The sequence below is a fragment of the Clupea harengus genome, chromosome 18 (genome assembly GCF_900700415.2).
Source record: "Clupea harengus chromosome 18, Ch_v2.0.2, whole genome shotgun sequence".
NCBI classification, from domain to species: Eukaryota; Metazoa; Chordata; class Actinopteri; order Clupeiformes; family Clupeidae; genus Clupea; species Clupea harengus.
In genome coordinates, this window is record NC_045169.1 from 1,422,084 (window position 1) to 1,437,042 (window position 14,959).

The 14,959-nt window shown below is 42.4% G+C and overlaps 2 protein-coding genes across 4 annotated transcripts; both read right to left on the minus strand.

Moving 5' to 3' along the window:
• Window positions 1-1,084: 1,084 nt before the first annotated feature.
• On the minus strand, window positions 1,085-7,423 carry ap1s1 (adaptor related protein complex 1 subunit sigma 1). 3 transcript variants are annotated; one of them, XM_012822133.3, is made up of 6 exons: window positions 7,259-7,423; window positions 6,184-6,214; window positions 5,028-5,206; window positions 3,446-3,554; window positions 2,772-2,909; window positions 1,085-2,415 (listed from the first exon to the last, which is right to left on the minus strand). In XM_012822133.3, exons 3-6 carry the CDS (start codon window positions 5,204-5,206, stop codon window positions 2,368-2,370), a joined length of 474 nt encoding a protein of 157 aa, XP_012677587.1. In that variant the 5' UTR covers window positions 6,184-6,214; window positions 7,259-7,423; the 3' UTR covers window positions 1,085-2,367. The 3 variants fall into 3 exon arrangements, with proteins under 3 accessions (XP_012677587.1, XP_031440831.1, XP_012677586.1); XM_031584971.2 differs by lacking the exon at window positions 6,184-6,214 and having other exon boundaries at window positions 2,772-2,873; window positions 7,259-7,422; XM_012822132.3 differs by lacking the exon at window positions 6,184-6,214 and having other exon boundaries at window positions 7,259-7,420.
• A 711-nt stretch (window positions 7,424-8,134) lies between these two features.
• serpine1 (serpin peptidase inhibitor, clade E (nexin, plasminogen activator inhibitor type 1), member 1) lies at window positions 8,135-11,975 on the minus strand. Its single transcript, XM_012822152.2, has 9 exons — window positions 11,882-11,975; window positions 10,512-10,750; window positions 10,120-10,344; window positions 9,804-9,998; window positions 9,507-9,705; window positions 9,255-9,355; window positions 9,048-9,134; window positions 8,837-8,920; window positions 8,135-8,709 (listed from the first exon to the last, which is right to left on the minus strand). Exons 2-9 carry the CDS (start codon window positions 10,747-10,749, stop codon window positions 8,663-8,665), a joined length of 1,176 nt encoding a protein of 391 aa, XP_012677606.1. The 5' UTR covers window position 10,750; window positions 11,882-11,975; the 3' UTR covers window positions 8,135-8,662.
• Window positions 11,976-14,959: the final 2,984 nt, after the last annotated feature.

Consider the following 14,959-nt stretch of genomic DNA (forward strand, 5'->3'; position numbering starts at 1 on the left):
TGACGATATAAGTACAAATTCAAAACAAATATCCAAAACACAGCTCTGTGACATGACCCTCTATTACTTTGTCATAATTATTCAGCAGATCATCTCAGTATCTACTCTGGGAATATACATGTCTGCTCTTTTATGTGTATTGTTTCTAACACAAGCTAAAAGAGGCCCCTGTTATGTCCACACAGATCAGTTATGAGAGCGAGATGGGGAGGGGAAGAGAGCCTCAGAACGTGTGCAGTTCTCTTTGATGAATGGCAAGCCAGATGAGAGGAAGAAGAAAGAAGAGGAAGAGATTTACAGGTGGGAGATGCGGGAGATCAGGCCATGGATGGCCGGAAGGCTGAAAGGGGTGATAAGCGCTCTGTCGATGTGAAGCCTCATTTTTAGACGAGTGACCTATGTTCTCTGCCGTTCATATCACTTGAGCCTTGTAGTTGATAACAATAAAAAAAAATGGGGATGATCACTGCCCTTTCGTATAATTTCCTCCCTTTCGTTTTTTCCTCACACTTCCTTTTATGGGCACACAATGAACAGAATCTGCTGCTGATACTAATTCAATGTGAAGAATCGTTTTTTATAAAAGCATACGCACGCACTCTATAAAAAAACACGACCAATGAATCCAAATGATGTTCTTTGCACTTGATCAGACATATTTCTTCGAATCATCTCCATTCACGTCCTTTTCATTACCCGTCTAAACACTCAAGTTGGACTAACTTAAAGACAGCGTGTGGTCGATCTCATTCATCTCTCACGCTCCTTTTCTGTTCTTCAGGACGCGCTGCAGTCAGCTTCACTGCACCACTGTCACAAAGGACTGGTGGTGACTCATCCACTTACATGCTCCATCACTCTCTCCATATATCTCATTTTCGCCCTCGCTTGCATGCTCTCCCCATCTCCGCTGCTCACACACATAACAAAGACATTTGCCAACAATGCATTTACCGTAACAATATACGTACGTACCAACAAGCCCGTTTGTGTGGCTGATGAATGCCAGTAAGAAAGAGTGGGCAGTCAGTTCAATAACCCCACAGAATAATCTGCATTTAATAAAGAAGCATGGACGCAGTGCTTACATCGGAAGTATGGTTTATTTCCTTATAAAATCTCACTCACACACACACACACACTTGATTTAGCTGATTGCAAACTGACAACACATGCCAACATGCTGAATCACTATCTTCATAATTTCATCCGGGGGACAAAAAACTGCTCTGAAACTGTACTCAAAATATTCAGAGGGTTTTCGTTTTTAAAGCTTTAAAATTTTATTTGGAAATTACTATAGTATTTAATGGATAGATTCTGATAACAACACACTCAATATTAAACTATTCAGTGTCACATAGAATTATTCCCTTTTTCTCTATTAAGCCTCCTTTTGTATCCTTCTACACTGGAGGAAAAATACATCTCTGAAATGAATGTTTCACGTTGGAAATAAGTCCTCTTATTTATTTCAGTAGTGCACTGCTAAGAACAGTCCATCCCTTTCAAGAGAACATCAGCAGGACATCTTAAGGAAACGGAGCATTTCAATGATAACATGGAAATGCCAAGATGAAAAACAAGAGATTACATCCCTCGCAAAGCTCAGAAGCAGACAGAATGGCAGCTGGCTCAAACCTGGTCCAAAATTACTATAAACTGTTCAAATATCACCTGTCTGTCCATGTGAAAAGATGGCCAAAATAAAATGCGGTTTCATTTAAAATATGAGGAGCATGTAGCATTTCGATTTCTTTCCTGAGAGGCGGTGAAAATTACAATCTTTATTATCAATTATGACTCATTGTAACAAACTGTAGGTGGTGACCTGGGAAATACAAGCGGGTAGCTCGCCTTCTGCAGATGCGTTGGTGGAGCATGCAGCATTTTGTTGCTGTTGAGTTTTACAACTGATTCTTACAGACAATAATGTTTTCACCGTCTATCTCTTTAAATAACACATTAAAAAAAAAAAAAAACTCTAACAGATTTGGAGGTATGATAAGAGCATTTCCGAGAAAGTATTTTAATCAAAAGTGGCTCTTGGGGATATGGGCAACATCATGATTTCACAGACACAACGCTGTCTCGCCCAAGGCAGAGCAGGATGAAGACAAAAGGCTGAAAATACAATCACATGCCCAACTCAGTAGCATCAGAAGAGCCTAATTACAATCACTCCAACCCTCCCCTCCCTTCCCCTCCCCTGCCCCAACACCCCCTCCCTTTCCCCCCTCTCTCTCTCCACACACTCCAATGTTAACCTCCCCATCTCTCTCTGTCCTCGTGACAGAGTCTCAGTCCTCTCGTGTTCAGCAGTGACGCTTCAAGTCCTCTGTGTGTACCCTTGTGTTGCAGGCAGAATTATGCCAGACCCATCTCCTCCAGCACACTCCTGGGGGACTCGTCCTCCTGCGGGGAGGGAAAAAACAGGAGGAGGAGAGGAGGTCTCAGCTTGGTCCCAAAAAACCGACTCTGATCTCATAGTTTATGTACGGCAGTAGAGCTGCAGCTTAGCGATCAGAGAAGGGGAAACATGTGATGAAACTCCGCATCTGCAGGGCAATGGGATGAGTACAGAGCACCTAGACGCGGGCCATGCATGTGCTTACACACCTACACAGACACACTAAAGCTTCCTGTCGTTAGATTGTTCTCCAACACTGCACATTGATGTACATGAACATGCCTTAACCCTCTCAAATACACACACATTTATACACCCCACACACATATGGAAATACAGTTTGGATCTTTTCCATGTGTACCTCTTGTAGAAGGTCTGCTTGTTCGATAGCCTTAAGCACACTCTTTTTGGAGGTGTCCTGTATTTCTCCTCCCATCAGAAACTCATCTAGGATAAAGTAGGCCTTCTCAAAGTTAAATATGATATCCAGCTCACACACCTAGGCCATAAGAACACATTCAAACAGATCTGTTTAGATCCTCATTAAACATATCACATTCACATATAAAACAAGAGACATATTTATTATCATTATTTCACACAATAAAACATCTCTCAGGACACTTAGAACCTCAGTAGCAAGGAACACATGACGACTGATGCTGGGTTCACTATACACCGAGCACACAGAGAACTAAGCCACAGCATTGCATATAGACCTCAAACAAAGACACGAGGGAGAATTCATCAGATGGATAGATGGAGGGAGAGTAAAGATGAGGTAAGAACACTCTGCCTCATCTATCAACAGCTAGAGGAGAGGGAGCGCTGCAGAAAATGAGTAAGGAGAGAGAAAATAATGACAAGCCTAACATAGTGGCTGAGAGGGATACAGCTGGTCAAATGGGGATAATGGGATATGGGGGGGGGCAAACAGAAGAAATGAACATAGATAGACAGAGACAGATGGATAGACAGAAAGAAAGAAAGAAAGAAAGAAAGAAAGAAAGGGGTGAATGAGGAGATATGACTCACGCTGCCAAAGTACTTATCCAGCAGCTCCACAAAACGGTGGATGACCTCCAGGGTAATGAGCTCATTGTCCTGCTCTTCCACAGCACAACAGAAATATAGGCTAGCATACCTGCAACATGTGAACACACACACACACACACACACACACACACACACACACACACACACACACACACACACACACACACACACACACACACACACACACACACACACACACACACACACACACACACACACACACACACACACACACACACAGAGAGAGAGATTAGCACTGTCCTACTGGACAAGAGAAACAAAGACAAACATGTAAACCGTGTACGTCACATATGAGCAGACACATGCACACACACAGGCCATCAGGCTCACCTGCATGCACATATGCAGAAATAGTATCTAGGGCAAAGAAAGGAGGCCAACATCAATGAAGGAAACACAAAAGAAGAGACTCCACCCCCTTGCTGAAGAACTATGTGTTGTCAGTTCGGACTTAAATGGATGCCCATTTTGAGGCCAAAGGCGGCCAAAAATGAGTTGTGGTCAAATTCAGGGGTTGGATGCATTTCCTGCACAGTTTTGCAGCACTTTGCTGTGACCTCAAAAACTAACCGCAACCGTAAAACTGTCAAGTGGTTGATTTCAGTACTGGGGTGTGCTTGTATGACAATTAGCAAAGGTCAGACAGCCAGTGTACAGACATTGAGGGTGCAAACGGGAAAACATGAGACAGAGAGCCCTCTGGTGGCGCACACACACACACACACACACACACACACACACAGCAGAGTGGCCAACTACCACCCCACCTTACTTCACACCACTCAATCAGTCATATACGCGCCCCTGTGAAGCAGCCAGCGTGAGCTGTGGGAGGACGTGGCACTGTGACTCACTCCCAGGTCACTACACTGAAGGGCCTGAGCAGAAGAGCCCAACTAGGAAAGGTCACCCAGCTGCAGCCCCGTCATCTGTAGCGCATCGATGCTCCCCCGCTCAACACAGGACCACTCCAAAGAGCCGTCTGTGCTACACACTGTGTGTGTGTGTGTGTGTGTGTGTGTGTGTGTGTGTGTGTGTGTGTGTGTGTGTGTGTGTAAGAGAGGAGGAACCGGGTGCGGGTGGGGGCAGGTGGCGAATACACCTCACCAAAACACTGACTCACACCGTGACTCATCAGTAATGCCCATCTGATAATGCATTTTCTGACATTTTACGCTTCTCATGTGTGGAAGAGTTGCTAAGTAAACACTGGGGAGAGAAGCACGTCACCCCCCTCCTCTTCCAGCTGACTGGCTGATTACAGCCCAACTCCGGAGAGCTATTGTTCATTACGTCTTGCAGATTAGACTGTCATACTGATTGGGATTCGTCACGACTGCTCAGAAGTAAGCAGGCCAGGCTGTCCCTTCAGTTTATTCCACTTTCTTTCTGTTGCCGTCGTTGGTATTGAAAGAAAGCAGTAGTCAAGTAAACCTATCACATTGTGTGTGTGTGTGTGTGTGTGTGAGTGTGAGTGTGTGTGTGAGTGTGTGTGTGTGTGTGTGTGTGTGTGTGTGTGTGTGTGTGTGAGTGTGTGTACCTCTTGTATACAATCTTCAGGTCCCTCCACTCTAAGAAGCTGCACATCTTGGGTTTTCTGGCGAGCACCACTTGCATGAGCTCCCGGACCATCTTCTTTTTGTCTCGTTCCGCCGTGGCTGTGTACCACTTCTGGAGCCGTAGCTTCCCCTGCCGGCTGAAAAGCAGCATGAACCGCATCTGAGAAGAGAAAGAGGAAGAGGAAGGAGAAAACAATAGATCGAAGGTAATGGCTCACTGGAATTCAATAATAATGTGTGTGTGTGTGTGTGTGTGTGTGTGTGTGTGTGCATATGTAGGAGTCCTGGAGGTGTACATGTGTCTGTGGTTTGTTTGGCATGCCAGATGCATTATATATATACACCTTATCCTTACCTTTCCATGACACCATATGCAATTTAAACTACATCCCCCCCACCCCAACCCCCTCGAGATTACCGGAATATGGATTGATTGCACTTCATTACTCCCCCTAGAACTGCTATACATTCTAACTCTGCAATCTGTGACACAAAGCTCATTCCATTCATGGTACATGAGAGATCCTGCTATTTTTTCAAGACCACCATATTTGCTGACATGACAGGACTGTTGGACATACTATCAAGAGGCATTTTGGAACACGTTGTAAGGTGTGATTTGCTCCTAGGGATAAAAACAACTTGCCATGTTGGCAAAACATTAAACCAAATCAGTATTTGGCCACAGGTGCATTAGAGGGACAAAGGAGTGAAAGACCAAAAGGAAGATCTGAACAGAGAGTAAGACAGAAAGAGTGCGCAAGAAAGAGCGAAGACAGAGGGCATGGTCAAGGTTAAGACAACTGGCCAAGGCACAGCACCCTCAACAAAAGAGGCAGATGCTATTTCATCTGTTTTCAGCCAGTTGAAGATGCCATCATTCCAAAAATCTGATGTCACCAGAGGACCAGACACTAGATATTAGCAGAGCCTATGTTTTGTTTTGTCAAAGGTCCTCTAATCCTCTAACAAGTTAGGTTTAAATCAAACACAGACAATGGTACACGGATAAGTTAGCAGTTAGTCTTCACAAAACATGCAAAGCTACACACAATTTCAGTACTACGGGGTCCTATGGTTAAGTACAAACACAAAAAAACTACACACATCCAGCTAAGCTATTTTGTCTTTACTTACAGCCGCAAATGTTCGTTGCCCTAAGTTTATTCTGACAAAAGGAGAAACAAGAGACAATTACACACTGTTGCACATACGCATCATAATACTTGACGCGCACCATGCAGAACAAGACCTACAGTGATAGATACACTCTCCCTCAGTGATCTAAAATGGTAAGTTATTTCTCACCAGTAAATGTCAATGTCTGTCAGCCATTTTAACACAGAAAATGTGAAATACTAATTCACGACGACCCTTCTGCAGGCGAGGTGGCATCCCGGAAATGCCCAATACTACAGGAACTCTTTGAGTGATCCAGGAGCATTACGGCTGAGTATGACTCCTTACTGTGAATCAGGCAGAATGTTTTGTATGTCCATATCTCAACCAAACATGAGTTATTATGCCTATAACAGAATTAATATGAATCCAGAAAACCGCACTATGGATGCACCTGATCAGTGAGTAGGCGGTTTCAACGAGCGTTTCCGGTGTATTAAGTTACGAATAAGAGAGGGCAAAACACCTGGAAAGCGCTGTCATGTCAGATGATTATTCGTCCATTTCCCAAGCTGTAGTATGAGTTTACGATCAACCTAAACCAAACGCCACTAACTCGATCGCCAAGTCTAGATAAATACTTAATTGGTTGGCTAGGGGCATTCATTTGTCAGTAAAGATGTCTAGGTTTTCCCCTGACAGATAGCCAGTCAGGTAGCTAGTCAGGTAACTAGCCAAGGGACTTTAAATGATTTGACACCGTCTGAAGTTTTACAGTACCTTTCCTAGCTATCCTACATAGCCAAACTAACAATACTTCAGCGGATATATTCTAACCTCCGATGATTACTTATCACATCAATGTCTGTCTTGAATTTAGGAGTAAAATGCATAAGAACTGGTTTAAAGTTACTGAAGGCTAGCAAGCGGCTTGACTTCTGAATGCTAGCCCCTATGCTACCTAGCTACCTTCGATAATACTGCCCGTTTAATGTTACAGGCTCCTAACTCGCTAGCTAGCAAACTAGCTTTACTAAAATCAGTTAGCTTGCTGATTCAATGTAGGACGTAACGGAACGAAAGCAATACTTACCATATTGATTAATGCAACTGAAGGTCACTTGCGTTGAGTGTTAGATACAGCCTTCTTATTTTGAACCTGCAAATGTTAGCATTGCATGTCAAATTTAGTTTAAAATATGTGCTTTGGAATATTTGGGCAGCCCATGAAACAGCTTGGAGCGGAATCAGGTGGAAGCGTCATAACTGCCTGTTCTTCTTTCTACGAACATGCGCACTGCGCATTTCTTATGTTGACGATAAAATAGAGCCACCCAATTCAACTTTACTTTTCAACGATCCTCTACCTTCCCTGTAGTGAATAACACGGGACAGTTTCATAAAAAAAATGTTTTTGTTTGTTTCTATATATGGTGGCCTCTATTTTATTCCGTTACATTATGGCGGACAAGATAGGCTACTGTTGCCATGACAAACTGCAGGGTGACTTTGTTTCCATGGAAACTGTGGTACTATGTGGTACTATCCAAAATATTTAGGCTATTCGACAAAAAAAATGAACGTAGCCTGCACTGTTGTATACTTCGCTATGTTATCTTGAGATAAAGTTATTTGGTTTTAGTATTAGCCTGGGCTGGCCTGGTATGTTCAGCCTATACATTTAAACCTGCACGTCTGTTTGTTTTTTTGTTTGTGTTTTATGATGATGATGATCATCAACCAAAGAGCCATTGGGCCAGTTTTTCAGAGTGAAACTTAAACCGAACGGTCACCATACAAAGGTAGACAAAAAAAAAAGGCAATGAACCACGGAGATTATATAGACTAGTGATAGTACTCATTTTGGACTGCAGGGGTCGACAGCAAGCTAAGCAAGCAAGAAGTAGGCTAAGCAATATTCGACCTTTATTGCACAACTTACTGAAAGAGACATCCAGTCGAGGCAATGTTTTTTTTTTTTTTTTCAAAAATAGAATTTATTATAAATAGTGTAAAAATACAATTTGCACAAATACATATTTATATTAAGCATTTTTAAAATAAACATCAAATACATACATCCTAAAAGTAATCCTGTTTCATTCCCAAACTTGGATGTTTCACACCCATTTTATGTTACCAATGCTTGCAAGGGTAAATGTTGTTCAATGATATCATATTGCATTGTGGATTAATTCTATATGCAACCACAAAACTGAACTTAGTTAACAACTGGTTTCTCTTTATCTAAGTGTGACCTTTAGTAGGCCTAGTTTTTACTGATCCTAGTTGTTTCCACTATAAACTAGTAAAACACTTCCTCCATTTCAAAATGTAAAGGTTCCCCTTGGATTTGGTAGGACTATGTGTGAGGTGTTCTCTGTTATGTCTTTAAAATCTCAGTAGTAAACTGATTGACAGATGTCTCTGCCAATGGGTAGAATGCATGCTTGGTCCTCATGCTTAAGTCTGGATGGTGGCCCAAAGCCTTGGTCATCTAGTGTTCCTGTGGCTGGTTCACTTGGCCCATGAATAATACAGCACCTGAGGATACAATGTTAACACGTCACATTAGTGTTTTAGTGTACACACATTAAGTGAATGTGAAACAAACATGACAAATTGGGTGGTGGCCAGATGAGAGGGAGTGATAAGGAACAGGAAAGCTCACCAGTGTGCTTGTGTTTAATGAGAAAGAGAAATGGCCGGTCCAGAGTAATCTCCTCAACTGCCATCCGTGAAAAGATAATAGCAGCTACACAGACAGAAGTGGGAAGCACACCATCAGACACAGCATCGTGTTGCACAACATCATATAACATGTAGTCTAAATCACATTAGCCAGAGTTTGGTCATGTTTTGTGTTTGTAAATATGGTGTACCTGTGGCAGAGGAACCTTTTGTGCCTTCCTCATTCACCTCTAGTTTCACTCTTTGAAGCACCTTGGACACACACAGTGGTTCCTCAGCTGGATAGACAGGGAATGGAGACAATAGGTTAATTACAAGAATGAAAACAAATGAAAATGTTTCACACTAAAAAAAATTGCATTGTAGTTGAGACGAAAATGGAGTTTTGAGACACTCACTGGTGATGCGGGAGAAGTCCGCTTTGGTTTGGCTGAAGATGTCTCCTAAGCCCATCCGGCTAAGGGTGGATTTCAGGTCCAACTCTGCATCAATGGCAAACCTGAGAGAAAACCAACTTGCTTTTAAAAATGACAACATACATTTTTCATGCAATATTTATACTGTGTCACCAATCATTGATTACCATTTTCACACCATTTTTCCTTTATATATTAAATGTAATATTACATTACACTAAAAGTTCATTCTACCTGGGCAGGGCTAGTTGTCTGTTGACCTTCCTCATTTCCTGCTTCCATTCTTGTAGCCTGTGGCTGCGCAGCTCTCCCAGCAGGGCAGACAGAGGGGCGTCCCGCTCAAACGGAGACACCAGAAGCATACTCAAAGAATCTCCCTCATAAGGAACTTCAATCACGTCATAGTCGACGCCATCTGGGGTTACAAAGTCACCTGCAGACAGATAGAAGGATTAGTGAACCACCGAACAGACTTACACTGATTTACAGATTTACACTGTATTGTAAATGATAGACAGTTTACACACTCACCATAGTTAAACTTCTGTGTGCTCCTCATCATCGGTACTGACACTGTGCTGCCATTGGCTCCATGGAATAACATGTGTTGGGTCATCTTGGGGTCAAATGGTGCCTTCCAAAGCCCATGAAAGTGCATGGCATTGAGCAGGACCAGCCGCGTCTGATCACCAAACGCTCCACTGGGAAGGAACTGGGGAATCATACCTAAGAACACAGGTACACTTGATTAAATGGTGCAGTGGTAGCAATAACAGTGATTGTTTATTTGGCATTAGCCAATCTCTTTCTTCGTCCTTCTCCCTCTGTCTGTCTATCACGCACTCACCAGCTGTGTGATCAGACACCCATGCATTGATGATCTTCAGGGCAACTTCGGGCTGGCTGAAATCCAGCTGATGGGGCATGGCCTGGAAGCCTTTGGCCAGCCCCCGGCGAAAGCTCTTCTCCAGGAAGAGCTTCCTGTCCACCATAACTCCACTGGCCAGCTCTACACCCTCCTCACTGGCCAAGTCCCTCTGGAGCATCCGCTGTTGACGGGGTATGCCACGCTCTATACAGATAGAGACCAGAAAAGTAGATCAGTCTCACTGTTCAGCAGGAGAGTCTAATGTACATGTGTCAAGTAGCTGATTAAAGGAGGATATAAGTCATTCACACACTGAATTCATCCTCACGTGTCCAGCATGAGAGATACAGTATTCATGCAGTGGTCCATACCTTGCAAAGAGTAGCCCATGTGTGCAGTTAGTGTGTTGAGTGTGTTGCCATAAGCTCCGAGTTGGGCCATGCCCAGGACAGAGGTGATGCCGTAGGGAGAGAGGGCCAGGTTCTGGTCAGGGGAGGACCGCGCTGCCTCAGAGAACACCCGCAGGCCAAAGTCAGTCTGCAGCTCATGGAGGTTACAGAGCCCAGTGCCACACAGGGCCAGAGTCAGCAGCACAAACAGAGACTGCATTCTAGGGGGGAAAGAGAGTAAGAATGTCAATGGGAGAACTGTATGGTAGAGCTGCTAAATACAGACATGTATTTTTGGAAAGTGTTGATCCGTACAAGCTCGCAATTTTTTTTTTTTCCTTTTTCGCCATTCACCAATATTGATTACTTTTTGCCATTCTGGCTTTTCTTAATACGTAAAAACCCCTTTCAGTGGAAAACAAATTTGCTGTTTCAGGCATTCTCAGCAGTATTTCCTATTTGCAGAACAGTCAGAGTTCTTAAAATGGTATTTTCCAGATGTGATAGCAGGAGTAAACTACTTCCCTAAATAGCGTAGCCTTGGTCAGTGTTCTATACATGGTGTGTTACGGCTGGCTGCAAGGCACTATAGACTAAACAAAAATGATACTTTCTCAAGCATATAAGTGTGCTTCACACATGCTAGGTGACCAGTACACAGTATCCATAATTCAAACACTCGCTTTGTTTAAAAAATAATGTTGTCTACCTTGACTCACATTGTCAAGTTCCAAAAGAGCTCGGTAATTCTCTCTGATCTAATGCCTGGGGCTAAGCCAGTCCCATTCAACATTCATCTGAGCTGTGGAGTCAGTCACCCTGTGCACTGAACCACTCAAAGACTACAGAGAATTACTTTCCAATGGAATCATCATCATAGATATAGTGTAGGACAACACTACACACAACAAAGTCATATACGTCACACTAGAATATATGCAATGATAATATACATCACATTACAATATATGTAAAGATAATATGTAGTGATGATGATATCTGTTGGTCATATGCAATGATAACATGACACTAGACATTCCATATTCAACATTATATATAAAATAATGGGTAAGAAATATTTCAAAGAGCTGGAAGCCTGACATAAATAGATGGAAAGATTAAGGTCTAAATTCAAGCTATACAGGACACATAGTAATATAATAATCTGCTTATAATAATGCTTTAATAATAATCAAAACAATCATATTGTTATGATCTATTAATTAATTAATTAACTAACTAACTAACTAACTAACAACAACAAAAACAGTAATACTATGACAACAGTAAAAAACGATGTATTGAAATTGCATGCCAATCTATCCTGAAATGATACCCATGTCTAAACCTACCTTGAGTTGTTATTTGTCCAAGACAGGGTTGTGGATGAAGCCCGAAGTGTTCCTTTTCACTGAAATGAGTGAGAGTGAGTGAGTAGAGAAGTTTGCTTGGTATATATAGGCCGTCTACCTCTGAAGCTCCTCCTCCCTAGACTCATGCGCACCAGCGGAAGTTATTAGTGAGTATGAGGTCATCTCAGTGTCTGCCTGTCTGCAGCTCCCACCCCCTCTGTCACACACACACACACAGACATAAACACAGACTCACTTTTATTAATACCTATCTGTGAGAAAGAGTCAGCGATCAAGGAAGCAAAAATTGGGCAGGCAATGCCTCCAGTTCACACAGGCCTCTTCCTGTTATCAGACATGCCTGTCTATGCATGAAGTCTGCTGGCCTGACAGAGAGGGAAGTGGGTTTAGAAACAGTCATACCTGCTGCCTCACAGACACACATGCTTAGTCACCTATCAGGCTGGCCATTACTACGTTGTTATTTTAGAATGAAATAAACGAATATTCCTGTTCTGCCTCTCAAATAATCGCCTGTTACTCCACCATCATTGTATTGCCTTGACAAAACATCTTGAACAAGTTTGCACAGCTCGTTCTATTAAGCCTGCCATGTGTATCTGTGACCAACCATAGTATGGAATGAGACATCAGAGCACCAAATTTGGTTCCATCATGTCAACATTCCAGGCAGCTTTACTCACAATGTTCTGAGACACACGTGGGCTATTCCAGAGAAGAGAAGAGAAAGGAAGTCAATCTACTGTCATAGATCAAACATTACTTTCATTAGGATGGGGTGTTGATGTACAATTTTTTTTACTTTAGATTTTTTACAAAAAAATATCACATATTAAAGGCATGGAACTTAAATCTTGTACAGACATGCTTACCAGGAAAGTTTTATACCCCCAAAATGTACTGGAATCCCTATGAATCTCTCCGTATCCATGACAACAACACCACTTTGGGCTCAGTGATATCATAGACCATGAAATGTAGTAGTTGTTTTGTTATTAGCTTTCCTGTTCTAGTGTTCACTTTAGGAATCACATCTTTAAACTTGTAAACGTCCCTGCTACGAACATATGGAAAATGCATTATAACATATTGTTCCAATAACAGCATCTGTCACTTTTAACACTTAAGTGCCTTTCTGTTTAGCACTCCACTCCAATCAAACACATCAAACACATGGCACACCGCAATAAACACACACACACACACACACACACACACACACACACACACACACACACACGCAAATACACACCGCACACACACACACACAAATACACACCGCACACACACACACACAAATACACACCGCACACACACACACACACACAAATACACACCGCACACACACACAAACAAACACACTAAGCACACACACACACACACACACACACACACGCAAATACACACCGCACACACACACACACAAATACACACCGCACACACACACACACAAATACACACCGCACACACACACACAAATACACTCCGCACACACACACACACAAATACACACCGCACACACACACACACAAATACACACCGCACACACACACACAAACACACCGCACACACACACACACAAACACACTAAGCACACACACACACACACAAACACACTAAGCACACACACACACATACTCAAGCCACCACCGCCCCCGTCTTCCCCACCTTGTACATTCCTTATATGGCTGACATTGGAAAAACTGACTTCTTTTCCTTTGAGGGTTAACATGGGAATCCGTTTTGGAACAGTGTGCACAGGCACTGTAACTATGGGCAACAGCTCAGGACATCCTTTAAAATCCCACTAATCAAAACCACATTTTGGAAACAAACCAACTGCTCTTTTATGCAACATTAAAACTTCCCTTGTGGTTCTCTGGCAAACCCATTTGTGTGGTTATCTTTCTACAAACACACAGTGTTATTGAGCAACACATAATATCCCACACACCATATTAACATTTTCAACTCCTTGGACATTATCTTAGATTAGATTAGATTAGATTAGATTAGATGATTTGCCTTTCAGATTTGTGCTTATGTATAAAGATTACTAATTCAGCAAACAGCATCATATGGCATCATGTCATCCACTGCCTCACCTAATTCAGAACATTTCACATATGTATGTCGAGGAGCACTCGCACGCGAACGCACTCGCACGCGAACGCACACACACACGAACGCACACCCACACACACGCGCACACACACCCACGCCTTTATCAGATGATGTTGCTACACACTCTTCTTGAGTAATATCCATACTTCTTTCTCCGTGATTGCTAAATGTGTTTCCTCATGTCCAATTCTGTGAAAGGGAAAGTACAGTCACATATATTCAGAGTAAAAGTGAAGGCTCTGTCATATCACTTTTGATCAAATAGATCCACAGTAAGCGTGAAGGCTCTGTCATATCACTAGTATTGATACTATATATTCAGAGTAAGAGTGTCATATCACTAGTATTGATACTATATATTCAGAGTAAGAGTGAAGGCGCTGTCATATCACTATTGATACTATATATTCAGAGTAAGAGTGAAGGCTCTGTCATATCACTAGTATTGATACAATAGATTCAGAGTAAGAGTGTCATATCACTAGTATTGATACTATATATTCAAAGTGAGAGTGAAGGTTCTGTCATATCACTAGCATTGAAGGACAATGTTAGATGAATGCAGTTGATGAATGACACTGGTACTTGTGGAAGGTTGATTGTATGCGCTAGTGAGAAACTGAAAGCACACGAGGGGGAATGGAAATCTCTGCATAGTTGTATTTTGGACCCTTGTGCTATTTAAACTTTTACTATGTCTGTATCCAGACAAACACACATCAAGGTTACCATTGTTGTTTGGGTTGGTCTTCGTCATTGTCTCCGAACTCTGATTCCACTTCTGAAAGATGGGTGGAATAAGGCAGCTGTGTACTCTCCTGAAAGAGAAAAAGAGAAGAAGGTTTGTGTGTGTGTGTGTGTGTGTGTGTGTGTGTGTGTGTGTGTGTGTGTGTGTGTGTGTGTGTGTGTGTGTGTGTGTGTGTGTGTGTGTGT

What these genes read in the sequence shown, in the direction of transcription:
- ap1s1 (XM_012822132.3), bottom strand. An exon ending in CTGAAGATTGTATACAAGAG is followed by an intron (nt 3,555 to 5,027) that starts GTACACACACTC and finishes CACATGTTGCAG; the next exon opens with GTATGCTAGCCTATATTTCT. An exon ending in TGGATAAGTACTTTGGCAGC is followed by an intron (nt 2,910 to 3,445) that starts GTGAGTCATATC and finishes CTTATGGCCTAG; the next exon opens with GTGTGTGAGCTGGATATCAT.
- serpine1 (XM_012822152.2), bottom strand. Translation starts at nt 10,749, where the DNA reads ATGCAGTCTCTGTTTGTGCTGCTGACTCTGGCCCTGTGTGGCACTGGG. An exon ending in GGTGTCTGATCACACAGCTG is followed by an intron (nt 9,999 to 10,119) that starts GTGAGTGCGTGA and finishes CTGTGTTCTTAG; the next exon opens with GTATGATTCCCCAGTTCCTT. An exon ending in AAAAGGTTCCTCTGCCACAG is followed by an intron (nt 8,921 to 9,047) that starts GTACACCATATT and finishes CTGTCTGTGTAG; the next exon opens with CTGCTATTATCTTTTCACGG.